Source organism: Diplotaxodon limnothrissa, linkage group LG6, assembly GCF_057381915.1.
Source record: "Diplotaxodon limnothrissa isolate DT_005_m linkage group LG6, D_limnothrissa_male_GT1.1, whole genome shotgun sequence".
Classification (NCBI taxonomy): domain Eukaryota; kingdom Metazoa; phylum Chordata; class Actinopteri; order Cichliformes; family Cichlidae; genus Diplotaxodon; species Diplotaxodon limnothrissa.
The window spans coordinates 26,927,871-26,950,082 of record NC_140601.1 but is presented as its reverse complement, the minus strand read 5'-3'; the positions used below and the strand labels follow the sequence as shown (position 1 = coordinate 26,950,082).

The 22,212-nt window shown below is 41.0% G+C and overlaps 1 protein-coding gene across 1 annotated transcript in view; it reads right to left on the bottom strand.

Moving 5' to 3' along the window:
- Positions 1 to 368: 368 nt before the first annotated feature.
- Positions 369 to 22,212, bottom strand: part of mast1a (microtubule associated serine/threonine kinase 1a) — a 43,688-nt gene continuing 21,844 nt past the window's right edge. Inside the window, exons 9-26 of the mRNA XM_085356595.1 lie at positions 21,011 to 21,143; positions 19,407 to 19,474; positions 19,228 to 19,304; positions 15,218 to 15,426; positions 14,252 to 14,390; positions 12,865 to 12,997; positions 11,733 to 11,898; positions 11,413 to 11,514; positions 10,827 to 10,949; positions 10,585 to 10,694; positions 5,972 to 6,135; positions 4,471 to 4,715; positions 4,045 to 4,302; positions 3,719 to 3,951; positions 3,188 to 3,310; positions 2,924 to 3,060; positions 2,124 to 2,311; positions 369 to 2,035 (exon numbers count right to left, since the gene is read on the bottom strand). Of these exons, the coding sequence (XP_085212721.1) occupies positions 369 to 2,035; positions 2,124 to 2,311; positions 2,924 to 3,060; positions 3,188 to 3,310; positions 3,719 to 3,951; positions 4,045 to 4,302; positions 4,471 to 4,715; positions 5,972 to 6,135; positions 10,585 to 10,694; positions 10,827 to 10,949; positions 11,413 to 11,514; positions 11,733 to 11,898; positions 12,865 to 12,997; positions 14,252 to 14,390; positions 15,218 to 15,426; positions 19,228 to 19,304; positions 19,407 to 19,474; positions 21,011 to 21,143 (4,275 nt within the window). The remainder of the gene's footprint in view (positions 2,036 to 2,123; positions 2,312 to 2,923; positions 3,061 to 3,187; positions 3,311 to 3,718; positions 3,952 to 4,044; positions 4,303 to 4,470; positions 4,716 to 5,971; positions 6,136 to 10,584; positions 10,695 to 10,826; positions 10,950 to 11,412; positions 11,515 to 11,732; positions 11,899 to 12,864; positions 12,998 to 14,251; positions 14,391 to 15,217; positions 15,427 to 19,227; positions 19,305 to 19,406; positions 19,475 to 21,010; positions 21,144 to 22,212) is intronic.

Below are 22,212 nucleotides of genomic sequence, written 5' to 3'. Positions count from 1 at the left end.
GCATGTTTTGATCTGTAAAGCACTTTTTGACCATCTTGTACCTATTACACATGTACAGTACAAACCATGTGACATGCATTCACACAGACTCACATATACATCTGATAAAGTGTTTCACATTACATTTAGAGTCCTCTTATTAAAGTATTTATAATAGAAAATCAACAGTTAATGCACCTTTACAGTAGATCTTTTACTCCTGGTTTTAGGTTAGATTCAGTCAGTGATTGGAATCAATAAATAACATTTTATACTCTTAAACTGGAATGTACATTGGTTTTAAGTGCTAGTCTTCTGTTGCATTGTCCAAAAAAGGCATCTTCTTTTTTTTTCTTTTTACTAAAGTCCCATTTAGGGACTCCATGAGGTCACATTTTCGGCAGGCTGCTACCTGTTGCCTTCTCTAGCGGTGAACCAGCAGGACTCTGGGTCACCACTGCAGCCCCAACAACCACTCGACCTCCATCTGGAGAGTCAGACTTTCTCACTGTGCCTCCCTGTTTTTCCTCTGCTGCTTTAGACTGCTGCTCTTTGCTCTTGGCCCCCTCTTGAGAGCCGAGCTTGATCGGCCCGAGGACGTTTTTGGCCACAGTGGTCAGCTGGCTGACGAAGCTTGTCTTGTCACCAGGGGAGACAGGCCGTGACTTACAGAGGGAAGGTCCACAGAGGGAGGGGGTTACCGCGGTTGGGGAAGGAGAAGGAGAGGGTGAGTGCTCCTCCACCACCTCCAGACGACATTTGTCCTCCCAGTCGAGTGATCCCCGGTAGCAGTTGACAGCCCCGAGTCCCTGCCTTACTTTGGCCAGTGACAGCGCCTGCCCATGCGGGGGAACGACAGGAGGGAGGACCCGAGCTGGTAGTTTGGGGCTTTTGGAGCCAAGGTCTGGTGTCCTTGTGTCACTGCTGTCAGTCCCCATCTTTCTCAGGGCGTCTCCAACTCCTGATGGTTTAAAGGTTTTGCTCAGAGGACCTCCTGTCACTGTTGTGATGATGCCAGCGGACTTATCTGGAGCAGAAACAGAGCTTTTGCTGTAGGCAGCTCCAGGAAGACCACACCGGCTCTTGTTGTCTCCTTCCTGCTTTGATTCAGGTCTGCCCCCTAGCTGCTGCTCCTGTGGATGTTTACTGTTAGAAAACAGACTTTTGGCTATCTTGGAGTCTAGCTGTTTTGGAGACATGTCCGCCTGACTCTGGGTGAACTTCTCAGGCCCCTTGTGAGCACCTAAACCCCCTGTTGTTTTGGTAGGCGTGCTAGGGGTTATAGCTTTAGTAGTTCCTGCACTTAGTACAGAGCTTTGTGAGTTCAAAGGCTGCTCACTTGCATGAGGTTTTCTTCCTAAGGATGACTGCGATCCTGTCCCAGCCTCCTTCTCCCTCTCCACTCCTCTCTCTTTCTCTTCCCTCTCCCTTCCAGCCAGTAGTGTTTCCCTGCTCAGTGGTGACTCCTGTCTCCCTAGTCTCCTCGCTGGCTTCAGCACACCAGTCTCTGGGGAAGTTGAGGATGAGGGTAGAGGGGGAGGATTAGGAGGCAAATTTTCCCCTTCTGTCTCCAGCAGGCTCTGGAGCCCAAGCTCGCAGAGGAAGGCGTCCTTGCGGTACTCAGAGTGCTGCACCTCAAGGCTGTGTTTCCTCAGTGGACCCCCCAGCCCTCCTGTAGAGCTTGACTGGGTTAGAGGTGAGCCGAGCTTCTCTGCTGACTGCACGCGTTTGAGGAGAGGTGATCGCGGAGGCTCGGCACTCTTGGGCCTGGGACGTACCACCGGCGGGGAAGAGTGGAGCTTGGCAGGGAAAGACTGGGTTGTGTTGGAGCTCCCTACAGTGTGACCTGGTAAAGGTGGAGGTGAAGACTGGGTGGGGGAGGGCGTGTGAGCCAACGGGGACAGTGGAATATTACCGGCAGACTTACAACGGGCAGACCGATACTGGCGATGGAGTTTCGGGGAGAGGCCGTGCAGTGAGCTGGGTCTCATGTGCTGTGAGGGAGCCGGGGAGTTTGGAGTGCTGGATGCTGCAGAGCTGCTCTGAGAGGACGCACCTGCAGAGAGCAGAAAAGATGAGTGAAGCTGTCAAAACCCCCAAGGAAGTAAAATTAATTTGTGCACTGTTTATTTTCAGTGTCCTACCCAAGTATGAGGGCTCAGGGGTGGAGCGATAGCCCTGAGTTGGAGACCGTGCAGACAGGCTGTGAGTTGGGGAGCCGGGAAGACTCTCACTGGAGGACAGAGAGCGATTCAGGGAGGACAAGCTGCGGCTGGTGTGCAGGAGATTGGACTGTTTTGTGATCTTGCGGAACAAGGAGCTACGCTTCTTACTGCGGGATAGAGAAGAGAATAATTAAAGAAGGAAGGAAGGTCTGAATTGGGAACAAAAATAACCGACAGTAATTTACAGTATTTATTAACTTCGTTTAAAAGCACAGTACTGATGGGTTTGCAAGTAATGCGTACTAGCTACATACAGTACACTGAGTATTTTAAACTGTTGCTAAGCATTTCTCAAAAACACTGCACAATTTTGCATTAATTCTCTATTATTTTAATCATATCAGACATTTTGTTTTTAACTAACCACTCAGGGCGATGTGCTGCTCTACAGTGTTTTGACAAATTTCCTGTCATTGCTGCATTCAAGATAGCTTTGACCTTAAGCAGTTACTGACTTCGAAGTCTTGTTATAGTCTCCGAAGATATTTTTTTTTGTAGTACATTAAAATAAACAGAAATCAGGTTCTGCTTTAAATGTATAATGTGTACCTCAGCCACAAAACTGTTATAATCAATAAAGCAAAACACGTAAAGCTCTTCAGTTAGTAAGGCTAACTCTTCTTTGGTCTATAGCCATTATAATAATGAAAAATATGTTATTGAGGCGAGAGTTCAGCTGAGTCGTTGTATAAGTGCAGTGTAGCAGCTACTTGTCCTACTTGTCCTGGCTGTCTTTGCCCATCGTCCTCTTGTTTCGCCGGGCCATCTTGCACTTGTAGCTGGCCTTACGAGCAGGGCCCACTTTAATGGAGGTGTTCTCAAAAGGTGTGGTTGTCACCGTCACCTTGTTGCCACTCTGCACAGAAGAGCAATAATAATTTCCGCACTGACAAGCCCATTTACATAAAGCCTTCTCTTGAAATTGAAAGCTGGTTATTTATATTGCCAGCGTGGAACAACTGAGAATAAATAAGCCTGCTGACCTTGAGGATGAGCTCCACTACTTCAGTGTGGACCAGACCATGGACGGGCTCCCCGTTGACATGAGTGATGAGGTCACCAGCACAAAGGCCAGCTTCCTGGGCGGGGCCACCGTCCTCCACATGCTGCCAAAACGCAAAAAATATTCAAGTTTGCGGAAGGGGGAAAATCACCTCCATGTAAACAGAATGCTCATGTTGTGATTCTCACTGGTAAATCTCAAGACAAGACAAATATTTTCAGATCAGATTATGTAGCATATTTGTGTATGGTGAGATTAGAAAAGTGGCTCTAACGTTCAACAGCAGTGATCTTGTTATGTCCCTATTGTCCAGCTTTACCGCCGTCCTAATCCTGCTCTGCATTCTAAGTGCTTCCCTTCAGTTTAATCCCCTTTTTTAAATTATTGATTCCTATTTAATGGCAGCTCCACTTCTAAAAGCACACTCACAAATCAAAACACAGGCCATCCCTCTTTGCGTGAGGTTATGGAGTTCAGCTACAATATTAATACATGTCTGAGAGTTTCTTACCCAAACAATGTGATGTACGCTGTAGATATCACTGTCTCCAATGTAGACTCTGATGGCTCTGAGAGTAAAGCCATATTTCTTTCCGGAGCGGTGGATGGTAATGGGGGAGCGCAGCACACTGACTGCTGGGAAAAAGTCTCTGCTGGGTGAAGAGTCGCGTGACGAAGGGTTGGAGGAGAAAGAGTGGGGCGACATGGGACTGGCCAGCGGGGAGAAGCCGCCATGCTGCTCCACTAAAAGCAAGGAGACGGTAAAGAGGAGAAATAAGTATGACGTATCAGTAGTATTATTAAATGTTTCATTGTCTCTTTCCTTGCCCTTCTTACCTGACGGTATGATAACAGACAGGGCCGTGGCAGAGGCTGATTTAATGACCTTGTTGCCTGCTCTGGAGTTTCGCTTCTCTCCCTCACCAGACAAATGCTGATGGCGTGCCCTCCGGAGGACCAAGTCATTTGTTGCTCGTGGCCCCAGAGGGTCATACAGAGGAGTCATCACATCCCGGCCGGTTGCTGCAGGACCTGGGGATAATGTGGTGATGGCTGTGGTAATGCCCGGTGTCTCTCCTGGCCTTGGAGATTTGTCTGTGAGCACACAAATTAATAACAATGTTAAAAATGACTCAGCTGACTCAACAGTAGCCATCTTATAGGCAAAACCTCTTTTGCTTTCTCTATCTGCTCTAAAATCTGTCACTTTCTCTCCTTGCAAACATTTCACTATCTTTGAGGCTTTCCCGCCTGCTGACACACCTGCCCCATTGATCTCCTTCAGACTGTTCCTTTGCTCCAGCAGGCTCGGTGAGGGGACAGTAGTCCCGTCCAGCGAAGTGCCACGGACCTTCATGTAGTTCTGGCGGGACAGGAATTCGGACTCGCCCTCTAGAGGTGAGGCAAAACGATGCGTGTCCATCAGAGCTGAGAAGCGTCGTCGGGCACCAAGAGGAGGGCTCGCATCACCTTCTGTGTAGAGGGACTCTGAACAGGACAGGCGCTTCCTGTAAGAGAAGGATGCAGTCAGAGAAGGTAATGGCACAAATTTCTCTGCAACCACGCAAGTGACTGTCTGCTCTAACAGTGCAGCAATGACTATTACAGCCCTACAGAACCTGTGTGGGTGTGTTTTGCTTTTCCTTCCCTGCTTTTGGTAATTACCATTCTACAAAAATTCAGCCGATGGGAATGTCTATGATTCTAGACTAGGAATAATAAAAACTCACAATTTAAGAAATATGACAAAAAGTCTGAGACGATACTTTTTTAAAAAATTTCTAAGGAAAACATTTCTTTCTAGTTAATGAACCACATCACTTCACTTTGCATTTGAATTAGCAGTAATTAAACACCAGTGATTTTTTTTTAGCAGAGAAAGACAGGACACAATCAGATCATGTATTTTTATTATTTTTCTAATTAAATCATAATTAAATAATGAGCTGTAAGAAAAAACACTTGGCTGAAGAGAGAGATGATACAGATAATGTCCATTTGTTTTGGCTGGGGAGAAAATATGTAAGGTAATAAATAATGAGTCTCTTGATTTTCTATTATGGAGACAGAACCTATCAGTTATTTCCTTTCACGTGTGAATACAGAGTGATTTCAATCCCGACAAACAGCCTGAGGTGAAATGGAGACATGAGAAGTAATGGAAATCTGTTTCCTGTGTATGCAAACCACAGTATGAAGGAATTAGATCTCACAATGAGAGTAAATTTTCCATTTATGCGAGCTACAAACTAAAATGATTGATGCAAGCTAATTAGAGGTCTTTAGTTTTCAATATTAAGATTGAGGCAGGCGTTTCCTGTAACAGACGAAGAGCTAATAAGCTGTGTCTGTTAGGAACTGAAACAGCTTCAGAATCGAGGGTACAAGTATCATTGAACCACTTGCACTCAAACTAATGAAATGGAATAAAACTAATGAATCTGTTGAACAGAAACATATGAGGCACCAATCAAACTCGGCTCTCCTCCTTCAGACTGGGTGGATCTGATGCTGTTTTTGTCTCAAAGTGAGTGCAAATCCTCACACAAAGATCTTTTTATACAACGAGTGTCAGAACTGGTGTGAGTGAGATGGAAATAAAACTCCAGACAAACTGAAATAAGTGAGGCTGCCAAAAGGAAAAAACCTTCAGGGAATCACCTCATGAACATCCTCATACGTTGCTTAGGTGTAAAGAACACCCCTCCTTACTGTGTCATACCTACAATAAACTGAACCTTATTCAGTGCTGCCCACCACTCACATCTCAGGGGATCCAGTCCTCCAGCTCTTGTCCCTCATGCTGAAGCTGCCCATGCTCTCTCTCTTCGTTACCTTGTCCTCCCGTGGGCCCTTGTGTTCCCGACGGGACACGGAGCACGTAGCTTTCTGTTCCAGCTGAGAAAGATGCTCCATGCTGCTGTACACCTGCAGCGGGACACAGTCAGATCGATGAGCATTTGGTCTGTTGGCTTTGATTAATAGCTCAGGAGAAATGTTGCTTTTGAGTTGGAGTTGCAGATATACATTCTGTGTGAATTTGTTTCAGACACATGCCTTTATTTCAACAATTACTGGTGATATGATGGTTTTTATTATTCAGTTCAGGTGGAGATAGAGTGTTTTTGGCATAGACTGTAGATAAAAGTCTGTGACATCAACCAAAGCTTGATGTCATTTTTTTTCCCTGAAACCAGCAACTTCACAAAGCTGCCCAGCCTAAAACGCACACTGCTTTATCATCTATTTTACTCTAATTGGTAACATAACTTACAAAATTAGTAGCATGCAGTATTCAGTATGATTGTCAAGACTGAAGTCTCTTCAGGAAGGTATTTATGAGGTTATAGATTAAGCGAGTGCATAGTTTGCATAGCTTTCCTATAGAAAACTATGCAATCCCACTTCAGTTTCCTTTGAGCCACGTCCCCATTTGACCTGGAAACTCAATCTTTTCAGTCTATAGTTTCTGGTAGCAACCTGGCATAAAATACACAAATAAATGGACTGGTACTATCATTGACACCTTTTGTCTCGTTGTGCTTTAGACTACAAGTGTCATTTGGCCAACCACCGAGTGCACCTATACGCACTTTTATCTAACATTGACCGATGGATTGGTAAGAACTTCAGTTTCCGTATCTCGCCCCAAAATATTTTAGCACATGGACAGGAGGAGCCAGCGATACTTCTGATTAGAAGGCAACCCGCTGCATTGCCTGAGCTACAGCCAACCAGTGGGGAAGATGTCAGATTCCTTAAATTTCACCAGCTTTTGCACTTCAGTTTATTTTTACAGGTCTGCTTATGTATGAAAGTTGCATAAAGGATAGAGCCAGCAGTATAACAAATAAAATAATCAGATATTCACCAAACGTCTGTAGCTCACTCATAATCACTGCCTGAGGCTACATCCAGTGCTGTATAACACACCTGAATCCCCAAGCAAACTGTGGTCGCACTGCAATTTCAGTTATAGGAGATAAAACCGCCCGCCATGAGTCTGAAATGCCAAATCGATGGAGGACTTGTTAATGGAGCATCTCGGTCCAGGTTTTAGCTTTCAATGTGGTCTGCCAGCTCAAAATGTGTGCAGACCATTAAAAAAAAGATATTACTCTTTTAGATGATTCAGCCTTTAAAACATGCATATATGCCTCCTTAGGAAGCCTCTAACAGCTCAGGTTTGCAATTTCTGTGGAAAATTATGTGTCACAGTCTGGCCAAAATACTTTAAGAGTCTGATAAGGAGAACATTATGAGCTGTTAAATTTTAGGACATTCTGGCAGTCGTAATTTTCACTATTGGCAGCTTCAATTCAAAAATACAAATTTCCACCTTGGCTTTTGCAGATATGTGAGTGAGCAAGACTGGAGAAAATGTCCATTTGGAATTTATTAACCAGTTTGCTTTGATGCAAGTCTGTGTGCATTATGTAATCATGGCAAATGGTTACTGTGCTATATAATCAGTGGGGTTTTAATCGTGGGAACACTGTGCATCTAAAAGTAAAATGCAGTTAACTCATTTGCCTAACATATGTTTGAGAGTAGAAGGAGGCATAAATCTTTGGGAGCATTGTGTCAGGAAGGCCCACCTAGGGTAAAAAAATAAAGTGGATCTCTCAGCTGCCTGTTTTTAGAAGATATTGTAGAAATATTACAATATCACTAATCTATGAATTTAAGTACAGTATTTTTGGGGTTTTTTTTATTATCAAATTAAGTGGTTAAGAAGCTTTGCACTACTGTAAAGACACTCCCAGCAGCATGAATGTTTTCTCTGCATGCAAGTGAGTATTAACGTACCACAAAGACATGTGCATAATTCAATTGTAAGGCCTTTATTATGTGCAGAGTAACACAGGAAAGCTAAGCTGTGTGGGGGAGGACAAGAACTGAGCTGTGTTAAGGAAAGCCTGAAGAATATTCTGCAGTGCACCATGGAAACAAGTATCAGCTGAAGACTGAGCTATCGGCTTAGCAGGAAAAACAATGTTAACAGCTACAAACAATTTCTTAGCTTCATGCATTCCTTCATTTGTTAAATGCACCACAGTCATTTAGCAGCAGTTTCTTCTGTTCTATCACCTAGTTTTATCTTTGTTTGTTAGTGGTTCAAGATGATCAAGACAATACAGCACTATGTAAAACCCCTAATTTTGCTTCAAAGGAGTCAGATTTTCTTGTATTTTTAAAGTGATCATCAGCAACAGTTCTCCAGGCGTTCTGAAGGTACTTAAAGTCATTAGACTCATTTACAGTCATTCACTCTCAGTCCAGTCCTACCTGATACTTTTTTTCATTTAACTCTATGAATCCCCTTAACTCTATAAATCACTCAAACATTAAAAGACACCTAATTCAAGGGAACAACCAGTGTTGTGTCTACAAATAACAGGCAACTTAACTTAGCAAAGAATCAATTTTACACTGTACCTTCAGGCACTTCGATACTAGCAGTATGTCGTAAAAATTGATAATTTCTTTAGTTGAATATGAAAAATGACAGCGCTAGCAGAGTTTGATAGGCATAAAATAGCATTTTTGCGACTGGAAAAAAATCCAGCAAAGATCTGACACAGGACCTGAGAGATGCATCTGGCTCTTCAGTTATCCAACCTACTGTTTGCTGAAGCCTCATCAAAAATGGTCTCAGTGGAAAAGTGTCTGTCAACAAGCCCATTTTTAGAGAAGGGAAACAGGAAGAAAAGGCTGAGGACTGAAAATCAGTGTGATGAATTAAAAATTACATTCAAACTGTTTTCAGTATGTAAGGAGGAAGTTTGGAGAGAGGTGTCCAAAGACCACCTTGTGCCATACAGCATGCTATTTAAACTTCCCCTAACTAAGACCCTTATTCAAGTGACCTAACTGTGTTGATGCACATTCATTTTGATTCTTGTTTCAGCCAGAATGCTGATCCATGGATAACTGGCTGCTCACTGCAGCCTCCATGCCCGGACACACCTGCAAATGCTCCTCGGCTTCTGGACAAATCCCCTGCCAAATATAAGTGCTTGTTAAAATTGAAGCTTGAGATTTTACTGGGGCACTTGTCCCAAAAAAGGGGTCTAGCAACACTGATGTATGAGGTGACACATGATATTCTGTTATAGCATGCAGAAAAAAGATTAATGAGTATCACCAAACCTACTTTAAAAGTGTGCTGGTCTAAGTTTTGCATTCACGCCCTTGTTGGTTGCAGAACGACATTACAATACTAATTAAATTGTTCTTGAATTTCTTGGATAATGATCTAATAGCTTGGTGTCACAGTGTCTGGGTTTTGTCTTATTTTGAGTTTGGAAACCTTGCTAATCAGTAATCACTTCCTTGTGTATAAACATTCCTGTCTTCCTTTTAGTCTTTATCTGACAATCTGCTTTCCCTCCTGCATGCTCCGAGTAAGGTTCCTTGTTCCCGTGCTCATAGTCTGGTGTGGACAATGTCAGAAAGCTTTCAAATAAAATACCAAAGTTTGTCTCACTCTCAGTCCAAATGTCAGAGATTTATCTTTAGGGCTACACAAGTAAGAGAGAAGTACCCAGTCTTCACACCAAGTCAAACCAGCAGACTTTTGCTTATCTAAGCCACTTAACTAATAATTAAAGTAGTTTATGATTAAATTATCATTATTAATAATGATATTTCTACAGCAGTACATTAAATTAGTGTAATAGTGTATTTGCCACAGATCTTGTCGTTTCAGGGTGCTTGACAGATGTCTCTGTTCACGTGCAATACCTGTAAAAATCTGCCAAACAGCCTTGCAACGCTAACTGTAACGTTATTTTAAATTTAACTGAAATTGGGATTTCATTGAGGCACTTTCTGTTTCCAAGCAGGGGTGGACGGAGCAAATGGAGGGAAGGCAGAACGAGTTAGACAAAGAGATATGAAAAGACAGCATGAGGTGAGAAAATCCCATCAGAGAGAGAAAGTGTGACAGAAGAGGGAGTCACAGATCAGAATTGGAGGAGCCAAGCAGAAAGTGTGAATGTGAAAACAAATATAGTTAAAAAGATGTCTGGATCATAACACATCTGTAGATAGGAACAGCAAAAAATGTAGTGTGAGGAATTAGAAAAATAGCAGGTGGAAGACCCTGACTGTCTTAAAATAGAAAGAGAAAAGAGCATCAGTGATGATGGCGGAGTGAGTCCAATTAGAGTTATTAGCAGCAGACATGAGACCTGGTCCGACCTCCAGATGCTACACTATGTACAGGATGACCTACTTTTATCTAAAAATCTTGTCTCTTCACTCATTTAATCCTGTCCGATGTCTGTGTGACAAAATGTGACAGAGTGAGGAAAAAAAAAGTAAAAGTGACTGAGACAGATTTAAAAAAGTGAGAGGCAAAGTCAGACAGACCTTGCTGAAGCGAGGAGAGCAGGATGAGAACTGTCTGATCTCCACTGGCTCATCGTCATTGGTGTCATCCTCGTCGTACGTATTGATGTGGTGATAACGATCGGAGCGAGCTGGCAGACACAAGAGAGAGAGAGGCAGAGAAGATAAAATGTGATTTTCCGGCTGGGGTTGTGTCAGAACATCTTTAAATAACCCATGAACCTAATATTAATGTCGTTTCACATAAATCTAGACACACGTACTATCAAAGTAGCTTGTGTCCTCCTCTGACTCCAGGTGAGGGATGAACTCTGCCTTCTGTCTCAGCAAACTGTTCCAGTCCAGCTCACTGAAGAAGGAGTGCTGCTTTACCTCAAATGCGCCCCCTGGTGGTGGGGGTGCAAACAACATTAATTGTTACCCTCATCCAAAAATAAAGATGAATGAGATGAATAGTCTTTCAAGAACAAATGTAAAATATATTGCAGAATGCCAAGTGGATATGATAAGATTTTTTATGATACTTTTTTATGCATTATATAAACGCTTGTGCCAGAAAGTTATAGGTGGACAGGGGAGAAACAGCTTTCCTGTCTGTGTCAAGAGGTGAAGGATTATTATGCTCTCTTAAAGCCACAGCTTGTTTTAGGTGGCTTTATCTGTATTTCAGCTAAGCTAGCCAGTGGCTAGCTTTAGCTTCATATTCTGTGTGCACAAAAAGAAACAAGACCCAAAATACTTTTGTTTTATATTGCACCTGTTCCTTTTAATGTTACTTTGCATTCTTATTCTTGTTGCAAATAGCTGCACATGTCAAATCAGATATCAAGTGAAAGAGCAAACCAGTACCTGTACCGAGCCTGACCAGAGGGTTGGTCTGTAACAGGGCAGAGATGAGGGATTGGGCATCTGCAGGCAGGGCCTCATCACCATCTGGCCAAACTATGTCATCTACCAGAGGCACAAGAAACAGAGAGAAAAAGGTCAGAATAATAATAAAGAAAAAAAAACATACTTAGTTTCTGGAACAGAATTTTAAATCTTTGGTTTCTAACCTTTACAGAAGGCTTTAAGTCTTAGTACACTTATCATTAACCACTTATAATCTTTGCAGTTTGAAAAGGCGTTTAAAACATAGTAGCAACATAGGTTTATCACAGTTTCCTCACCTGTGATGACCTGTCCAAACAGCTCCTCAGGAGTGTCTCCAAAGAAAGGCACACAACCCACTAAGAACTCATAGAGGATGATCCCCATAGCCCACCAATCCACCGGCTTCCCGTAGCCTTGGCGGAGAATCACTTCTGGAGCGATGTACTCTGGAGTACCGCAAACCTGTGAGCAATGATTGAGACAATTTGGAGGAATGGAAGAAAAAAGAAAATGAGAAAAGGAGAGAAAGACAAGTTAATCATCCTTAATAAAAATAAGCTGCTACTGTGGACATCGGCGTAACTTTGTGCTGAACATTGGGGGGGTCAAGATCTCTGTCTAAATAAATAAATAAATCTGGATAAATTCCTAGATGATTAAACATGCAACTATTTTGCTGGTAATAACTGAAATTAGTAAAGAAAATCAACAGCCTATCTATGCAAGATAATTAATAATTTTATTGGGGGGGTCATAACCCCCCTAACCCCCCTGGAAATTACGCCCCTGACTGTGGATGTAATGGAAGTGTTCTGGATAAACAAACAGTACATCAAATCTGAGTGACACCTAGTGGGAACTATCCAAAACAAGAGTTGTGGACAAATTATATCAGACACATCAGGACAGCCCAATAGTAAAAGTTCTGACTGACTGAGAAATTCTCTCTCCGCCATAATCTCCACCACAAAGCTGCAGTCTGTTTCTGCAGATGTGAGCTGATTACTGGCAGAAACACAGATGCTTGCTTCCACTGAGAAGATGAAAAGGACACGCGGCCCAATCTGACTGCTCATGACTGGTTTAATTCAGAGTATAAACAATTACTGTAATTGCAAAACAGGATTGTTATGGAGATGGAGGGCATTAATGATTCACTTATTCAGACTAAACAGGAAGCATTATAATGCAGCATCTTTGTTCGGATAATATTGATTTTGCCAGATGACTTGGCAGGTTTGCATGCGTGGTTGAAAAAAGGATTTTTTAAAATGGGATTCAGCTAATTAGCCTCTAAGTGGACATGCACCTCATTCATAAAGTTACTAATTAAAAAGTGAAATTAATTATTACCATGTTACATTGATATGCTGTACTTCGTGTTTTAACATGTTTAATGCGACCGGTGTGAGGTCGTGGGTACCGTACCTGCTTGTCCAGAAACTCCCTGGCATCTTTCTCAATGTGTCCCTCATACAGGTTGGTGGTGAGGCTCATTAGGCCCATCTTCGACAAGCCAAAGTCAGTCAGCTTAATGTGGCCCATGGAGGTAATCAGGAGACTACAAGGAGAGAGAAAACAGGCATTCATTCTGGCAAATGACATGAAAAGCCCCCCCAAACAAAACCAAAAACAGAAGTTTTTATACACCTATAAGCCATAAAGCAATCCAAACCAATCCCTCAGCAATTGAGGAGCTGTGTAAAATCTGAATAAAACAGAATGCAGCGATTTGCAAATCTTGTAAACCCATATTTTATCTGCAATAGAAAACATTAAACACATCAAATACTTAAACTGAGGAAATTAAATACATTAAACATGTTGAAAAAAAGAAGTTGGGACTGGGCCATGATCAGAATACTTTATTAAGCTCTGATTATGTGAAAATATGCAGTCAGAGAAGCTCCGACACAGTAAGTACCGAACCAATTAAAGTAAATTAAATGATACAATACTGTATATTACAAAGTTACAAAACATGACAAAATAGTTCTAATAGATATAAATACCTCTGATTATAAATACCCCAGTATATTACACAAATTACATAAGGCATTACAAATACCATGGCCACAGCCGTGTCGGGAAACTGAGGAGATCCGTTGTTGAACTTCTGGGAGAGGAAAGTCTCCTGTTCCCATATAGGATTCAGTCTGGGGTCTTCTTTGTTGTATTTTTGGTTTCATTATTATTTTTAAGTTTCCAGTTAGTGAAAGGACAGAGGACACTGGACACGGACCAGTTCAGCAGCTGGACTTGTTTAATAGGCTGTTGCACTCGATGCAGTTTGCAGTTTTGATTGTCTTGTTGAAATATACAAGGCTGTTCCAGAAAAAGACCTTTGGATGGGAGCGTGTGCCGCTCTAACATCTGTGTATACCTTTCAGCACTGATGGTGCCTTTCCAGATGTGTAAGCTGCCAATTCGATTAATGAATGCACCCGATCAGCGATCCAGGCTTTTGACTTTTAAAGTTTTATCAAGGGTTGTTTGTTAAAGAAAAATTTGGATGTTTTGTTTTTGCATTATCTTAGGCTTCGGTCCATGTCTATTATTATTATTCGTTTTTATTACTATTATTATCATCCATTCAGTCATCTCTCCATCCACTTTTATGATTTAGGATCACACGGGGCTCGAGCTGTCATAGGGTAAAAGGCTAGGTACACCCTGTGCAGGCCATCAGTCTTGACTATGTCTACAACCCAAAATGCACTGGGTTGCTGCCATATGATTGGTTAATAATATATTTGAACAGGTGTAATTAAACAAGTGATTATATTGATTGATAATATAAATTTTAAACACTCACTTGTCGGGTTTGAGGTCTCTGTGGACGATCCCATAGTTGTGCAGATACTCCAGGGCTAATACAGTTTCAGCAAAGTACATCCTCGCAAGCTCAACAGGCAGAGCCCCGATGTTCTTCAGCAAAGTGGCACAGTCCCCACCTGCAATCACATAAACAACACACGTTACTGTTAATGTGATTTTGTAGTTATAACATAAATCTATGCTCGACGTGTTAAAACTTTCAAACAAATGGTGCCAAACCCCAGAAAGACATATTTTGATGCTCTGATTAGGGAGAACAAATTCATTAAATATGACTCATTGTTTTTATCACCAGAACATTAGAAGTCTTTTCTGAATTAGTAAAACGATTTGCTTTTTATGTTTCTATTTTTTGGGTTTTTAATTAATTTTTGTGCCATCCATATTTGGCACTGCCATCACACATGAGTCATAAATTCGTACCTACCGTTGACAGCTCAGTGTGTCTGTGAATCAACAGCGATCTTGACAAAATAATAGAATTCAGCACAAATAGAAGGAAAACTGAGTCGAGCTTTAGCCGTGAGCCAGTAAAACTCCCCTGCCCTTTTTTGTAACTGAGACATTATACTTCACTGCACGTTTCCTGAATGCTTGACCTTCGGTTTAGAAGCCAGAGGCTCAGGTGGCAATTTTTATTCACAATTTTAAAAAATAAGTCCAGGAATTGAATGAAAATTAAAATAAAAAATGTAGATAAAACAGAAAAGGCCATGGCTACAGCATCCAAAGGAAAGGTGGCGTGAAAAGCGTATCCTGATGTGCTGGAGGTTATTTCACAGATGTAAAAGAGTCAGGGAGGAAATGTGTTACTTTACACACAAGGCACAAACTTGACCAACACACAACAAAAAAGAAATCAAGGCACGTGTTTAGAGTAGCTTCATGCGATCTTATCAATTTGAACTCAGATCTAGTGAAAAACCACAGCCGACCCCCTTACCTTCAACGTACTCCATGACCATGCAGAGGTGTCGTCGCGTTTCGAAGGAGCAGAACATGGAGACGACGAAGGGGTTCTCCGCAAATGTGAGTATGTCCCTCTCCACAAACGCCTGCTGGATCTGGTTCCTCAGGATCAGATTCTGCTTGTTGATCTTCTTCATGGCGAAACGCTGGCGTGTCTCCCTGTGTCGCACCAGGTAGACGGCGCTGCAACGCAGGGGAGACAGAAGAGTACAGAACAGAAGAAATGAGGTATTGAGGAAAACAGCAGGTGGTACAAACTGCAGAGGATATTTCATCTCCTTTCAGACACGAGCTCAATAAAGTGTGGCTGTGTGGACACATCAAGGAGGATATTAAGACTTGAAAACCTCCAGCACAAAATGTCAACCCCCGAGCTCGTAATCTTCATTTTATGTTTGATCCTGAACAGAGTTTTTGAACTACACCTGAAAAATAACCCATTTTCTCTCGTGGGTAGATAATGGTAGAATAATGCTGGCCTGCCAAGTACAACTCTTTCTTCGCTGATCCACCTTACTCAGCTTTTGACAGCCTTTAACATGCAGCAGCATGTGACCCGGTCAAGGTGGAGAGGAGACCATATGTTACTCGTGTGTTTACATCCCCACTGGCCGTCTCTTTGCTGTGAAGTGCATTTTAAATGTATTATTATTTTATTTTCTTTCAAATCATTGAACCCCGACAATCCCGATTCCTGACAACATGTCAAATGTGCATTTTAAAATACATCCCATCTGAATCTCTCTGTGCGTTTTAATTATTCTCTGTGACAGAATGAAGGATTAAGCGCTGCTTTTAGTGTCTGTATTTATTATTTCTTTTTTTTTTTTCCTGTGCCGTGCCAATTATATTTCATCCCTCATGGCATTACAAGACAATATAATATATTTTAACACTAAAAATACATAAAACCTTGCTAATAATTTTTATCTAAACAAAAATTTACAACCACCAAATTCTATTTTTGGTAATACTAATAGAAGTACCTTTGTTGTTTTGTGATCTAACTCAAGTTTTCAGGGGTTTTTCCCAAGCTTCATCATCTTTTAGTTGGTATTTTTGGCTCCTGCTCACATTTCCGGTATTATCATTAGTATTTATATTAGTATTCACAGTGCCACTGTCTTCTTTACATCCCAGGATCCTGAGGACTTCAGTGACTGCTACCGTGTCCCAGTAACATTTTCTATTAAATGTTGATTCATTTGGATGCATGATTGGGATCATTATGCTAATAGAAAATCTAGTGATTACCAACCTTCAATTTATGAACCCAGGGCATTATGATTTTGTTTTTTTTTGGGAACAGAAACCATTATCAGCTTTGCAGCAGTAACAACATATCAGCAGATTACATTATAGGGAAATCGTTTACAGGCGGACACAAGTACCAAAACTGGTACATAAACTGTTTTATGATCACTTGTTTGATAAAGCAAACTAGCAATTTGAAAACACAAGATCTTGGCCACTTTCACTATGGCTGTTGACAAAGGCAAGAACATGTAATTTCTACAGTAAACTAGTCTTGCTTTCTGAGTGATCTTATCGTTAAATCATGCATATTCAACCATTTAGATGTCAACTTGTAGAAATCTGAAACATTTTTGTTTTTTTAAAACTTGCTGTCAGGGATTTGGGAGGAAACTGAACCCCACATACATGAACAAAATAGTGTCTGTGGATGCAGCTTGCAGTGTAACAAGTGCTTTGAATACCTTGAAAGCAAAAGGTTAGGTTAGCTGGTGATTCTGAAGTGGCTGTTGGCATGACAGTAAATGGTTATCTGTCTCTCTGTGGTAGCCTGCTAAAAAAAAATAGACTAAAAAAAAGATGACGGATGTGCCAGCATGACAGAGCTGAGCCAAGGATAAAGGAGACTTCATGCATCAAATACATGAAGTTCATTAAATTGCACAGGAAAAAAATGTCACCGGATGAATGTTAAATGTCCTAACAGAGTTGTATGTGTCATAGCGCTATCACGTGGGTGAAAAGGCAGTGCCTCCACCTGCACAGCACTCTGCAGTTGTCATCGGACTACTGAAGTAACATGTAGCAAATGTGAATTGCTCGGCTTTACTTAAGACAAATGCGCTCTTGAGAAGCTTTGAAGTTATAAATTTCAGTTATTTATAGTCAAAGGTACGGTGGCCCTGAAAGCTCAAAATACACTCCAACTTGAAAAAGACTGCATAGAAAAAACGCTGTATAAGCACACAAAACACAACAGAAATGAGGCATTTATCTGAAGGACCAACTGCAGCGGTTACAAAAAGTAAAATATGTAAAGGACTGCACCGAGACACGCTTAAAAGTCTTCATCAGTTTTGTGAGGAGAAGAAGAAAAAGATGCAAGATAATGGTTTTTTTTTATTCGCATGATTCATATAACACTGTAGATACGCTTGCTATTAGCCGTGTAGTGTTAGCTTGTTACATCCGCAGCTGGTCCGTCACATTATTATCTCTCTAAAAATACTTCAGTTGTATTTTTCTAGTTCTGTCGTGTTTTAATCATGTTCTATTTTATTTTGTGTGCTTTTGCGTGTTTTCTTTTTGTTGTATTTTCTTAAGTTGTGCATTTGACCTTTCGGGTCCACCATACTTGAGCATTTAAGTCAAGAGTGTAACTGGTGAAATTTAGCCAGAGGTTGAAATTCTGTAATAGGCTATGTGCTCCTCAGCATATGCTACTTCTGGTGGGAAAACTCGTGTAGAGCGCTTAGTTTCCGGCGTGATATTCGCGCCTTGTTTACGGTCGGGTTTTCCAAAACAAGTCAACCAAATGGATGAATCAAGCGGCGATTTATATTTCTCAAGACGTCTTGGGCATTTACCGAATAAATCTGTGGATGATGTTCATCGACTTGTCGATATTTTCCCCCCGCGCCTCAGAGCAAAGGAGAGAAAGGATTCAAATTTGATATTTCTCAGTATTTGTAGAATTTTGAAGGTAAGTCACAACATACCCTTCGTAAATACTGATATATCGAGACCCTTACCAGCAATCATTCATTCATTTTTTAGATCCTGTGACTTTTTTTCACGATTTGTTGACGTGCTGTGTAGGTGTGTACTTGACTGTGCACGCTGATGTCGACATAACGGGGAGACATCTGGCTTTGACTAATGTTCGCCTGTAGTTTGAATGCTGAACATTTGCCTGTTTAAATCATTAGAACTGTCACTATACAGAGACGTGCTTCTGAATGTGGACGATGTGTCTTCTCATTTTGTAATGCAGTTCTGCTTGTGTTGAGTGATGTAAACAACCAATCGATCTACACTCTTCAAACGTCAAAACTGATAATTAGATTTTTTTATGACACAGCAATGGTGAGTGTTCCCACCTTCTGCTCTTTGTAACTTAACGCAATCTTTCTGTTTTCATATTTTGGCCATGATTTTGGAGTCCATCTTCACAATAGCGATTGACCGCAAAATAAAGCTACCGGAAATGTACATCCGGTCTTAAAACAGGAAGTTACCAGAGTGGAAAGTTTTTGAAAGCTTAACTGGCTAATGAATTTTTCAAATTAATGGCTCCAGAGGGACAAACATGTAAACTCAGCACCAGCATCCACTTTTGAAAGAATGTTTCAAATATTTGTTGCACTGCTCCTGATGGATTTGACCAGTTCCAATTTAGACTGAACAAATATTTTTTATACACATTCAAGTCCAATTCTAGATCTTTGCTGTTCAGTCTGACAATCTTTCTGCCGTTTGTGTTAGAGCTTGTTAGAAATCTCTTCATAAATAGCTTTCTTGGATGTTTTCATGATCCAAATTCTTCATGCTGTTGCCCTGTGTGTAACATAAAGACAGACAATATATCTGTATTGTAGCTCGAATATAAATGTTTTTAGATTCATGAGCTTTACCAAGTTTAACCACTGGATTAGTTTTAAAGCTCAAGGAAAAAATTGGATACGATTAGGTTTCTATGTGTGATCAGTGACGTATTAATCAATTACTCACCCATAGGCTCCATTGCTGATCAGTTTTATGGTCTGAAAGTCTTCCTCAGTTGGTGGCTTGATGGCTCTCCCTTTTCCCTGATGAAATCCCCAGAGTTTTACAATTATAATTCAAAGTTAAAAACAAAACAAAACAGGTAATTTGTTTCCTGTGTCTGTGCATGCGTGTTTCTTCGTCACCTCTGCTGAGTCATCGGTCTCTGGAGTGTGCGGACCCTCACTGTCGTAGCTGTCAAAGCCCACGATTTCTGTTGGGACACGTGTTAGTTAACAGACAAACCTGAAGTGACAATAAAAAGCGACACTAGGCCCCCCACACCGCTGTGAGCAGTTAGAAAAACTGCAGCTCTCAACCGCTACAGACCAAATCCCACAAAGTAAAATATGAGAATTAAAACAGCTTCTTTCTATTAATTTTTCTTCTCTCTTTCAGATTTCCCTCCTCTTCACTTTGTTCTTACTCCCCTCATGAACAGTGGCAGAGGAGTGGCAGCTAATTTCCAGTGTTCTTGCATTTTTTGTATGTGACAGCTGCTTGAATACACTGATTACACAACTGTTTTGTTGAAATAATTGAATGATAATTACCTTTTGAAAGCCCCTTTGTGGTTCTAAACTTTATATAAGATAAAAGTCACTGAGCTGGAAACTGTATATTCTGTCAGTGTCTGTTTGACACTGTTTCTGTGTGAGAAACCAAGAAAAGAAATGTGAGTGCGAAAGTGTAAGCAGCTATGTGGGTGCGCATGTGTGCCTATGCATGACAATGTAGGTGCTAAAGAAAGTGCAAGATCAAGATATCAGCAGGCACATTGTTAGAAGAGATTAACTCACAAAGACATAACCAGATACATCTCTCATGAATTCTGAAATAAAAGCACCGTGGCTTATTGTGAAGAGTCATTCTGAGCCATTTAACCCATCAGCTAATGCGAGCTCTTGATGGATTAGACTGGGAGTGGCTGAACAGATGGGAATAGTGAACTGTGAGTTTGGGGGCTGATTTCGAGCCATGATGATGAATGAAAAAGAGAACTGCAGCCGCACCACCAGACAGCAAATGATCCAAGCAGCTCAGACTCTTCATCTCAATATATCCTCATCATGGACGTAAAGAAAAGCTGATCAATATCTCAAAGTGGCACTTTTTAAAGCTTCATACTGCCACCACCCAAAATAGAGATGAAACATTTTTTCTGTGGATTTCTCTCACATGCTTGCAGATAGGATGAGAGGAAAAGACACAAGTGAGAAGCCACGTTAGCTAAATGAAATGCACTTTTGCAACGACGACTGCTGCCAAATCTTACTAACATACTAAAGCAAAAACATCAAGCTGTTAAAGTGTGTCACTATTTCCTACTGTATCAGTTTAAAACTAAGATTATGTGAAGTCACTGAACTGGAGAGTTATAGCACAAAACTCCCACCAAAATCTTACATTATTTATGCTAACTTGCTAAATTAACAGGCATAGCATGCTAATCTGTACAGTCAGTTGTATTGGTGGCTCAGTTTCCCCCCTTGAACAGTACCAGGCTAGCTCTTTCCAGCAGCATTCGGCTTTTATAGAGAAGTAGGTTAATCAAATCTGGACTCAGACACAAGTGGTATTGATCTACTTATCCAGCTCTGGGAGTGAAAGTAAACAACTGAAACCAGCAAACATCTGTTGGAAAGCATTCTTGCAAATTAAAAACTTTACACTTTCATTTGTTTTCATATTTTCTATTATATATACACCTCTGGAATAAAACCTGAAACCTATTATTCCCATTTCTTACCCTCCAGTGGATCCCTAGTCAGTCCCAACTGACTGATAATATATCGAGGGATGTCTGCCTTCATCAGTTGTCCCTCCTTGGCGTGGTCCTCTGCTGCTTCGAGTAAGTGATAAAACTCTTCTGGGTTGAACTCCTATAATTCCAACAACAAACAAGGAGGGGTCAGGAAAAGCTACAAAACACTTGTACTGTACATGCATCTTAAATTAACATGATCTCACATACAAAGACCACTGCTGAAGTGGTGACGTGTGCAACACAAGACAATTGAAATCATCACAGCCTCTCTGAACATGTGGAAAAATTTGAATTATGTTTGCAATCATCAAAATCTGTGAAATATTTCCAGCAATTTGTTGAATCTGTGATGTGAAAAATTAAAGCAGTCCTGAAGGCAAAAGGACACCCAATGTGGCACTAGCAAGGTGTACCTTAAAAACTGGCCAGTGATTATATATTTCATGAAAGGTCACATAATTTTGAGAATCACCAGACTAAACACTCAAAAATCTACATTTAATTCAGATTCAACTGATAAACCCAACAAATATTTACACTGTGAAAGCTATAAGTTAAATTATTACCTCGTATTATTTCTACTTCTATAGTTTCTATTTCAATTAAAATCACGAACCAATATCCTTCTTTATATACTTTAAAATATCCAAACTGTAGTGTGTTGATAAAACACAATAACAAAGTGAGTGTCAGATTACGTTTTTCCAGTTCAACAGCCGGCTACTGAACCACAACGCTCTAGTGTGGAGTCACAAAAGGATGTGATAACAGCTAACACTAGTCGAGCATAAAGAAAACGATGTTATGTTGTGCCATGTGACATAAACAGCAAGTAATTCTAAGAGTACATCCAACTTATAATCATAAAACTAGATTTTAGTTCAACCTGCAGCAATTTCATGACCGAACACTGTTACAGGGCTGTCAAACAAACACAATCAGTGTTAATACACTTCCAAACTTTAAATTGCTTTCTCTGAAAATGTTCATTTTTTCCTATGATACAGCCTTTTGTGGTGTCTTATGGGATTCGGTCTCATTGCTGTTGGTGGAGTAACGTTTTGATTAGAAAGCCTGGGGCAGCCAGGATCATTTCTTTCCATGCTCTCTCTCATATCTGCTCCCTTCGACTAGAGGGAAAAAAAAGGAGTATGGAGATGGGGAATTAACCTGGCTCTCTGATA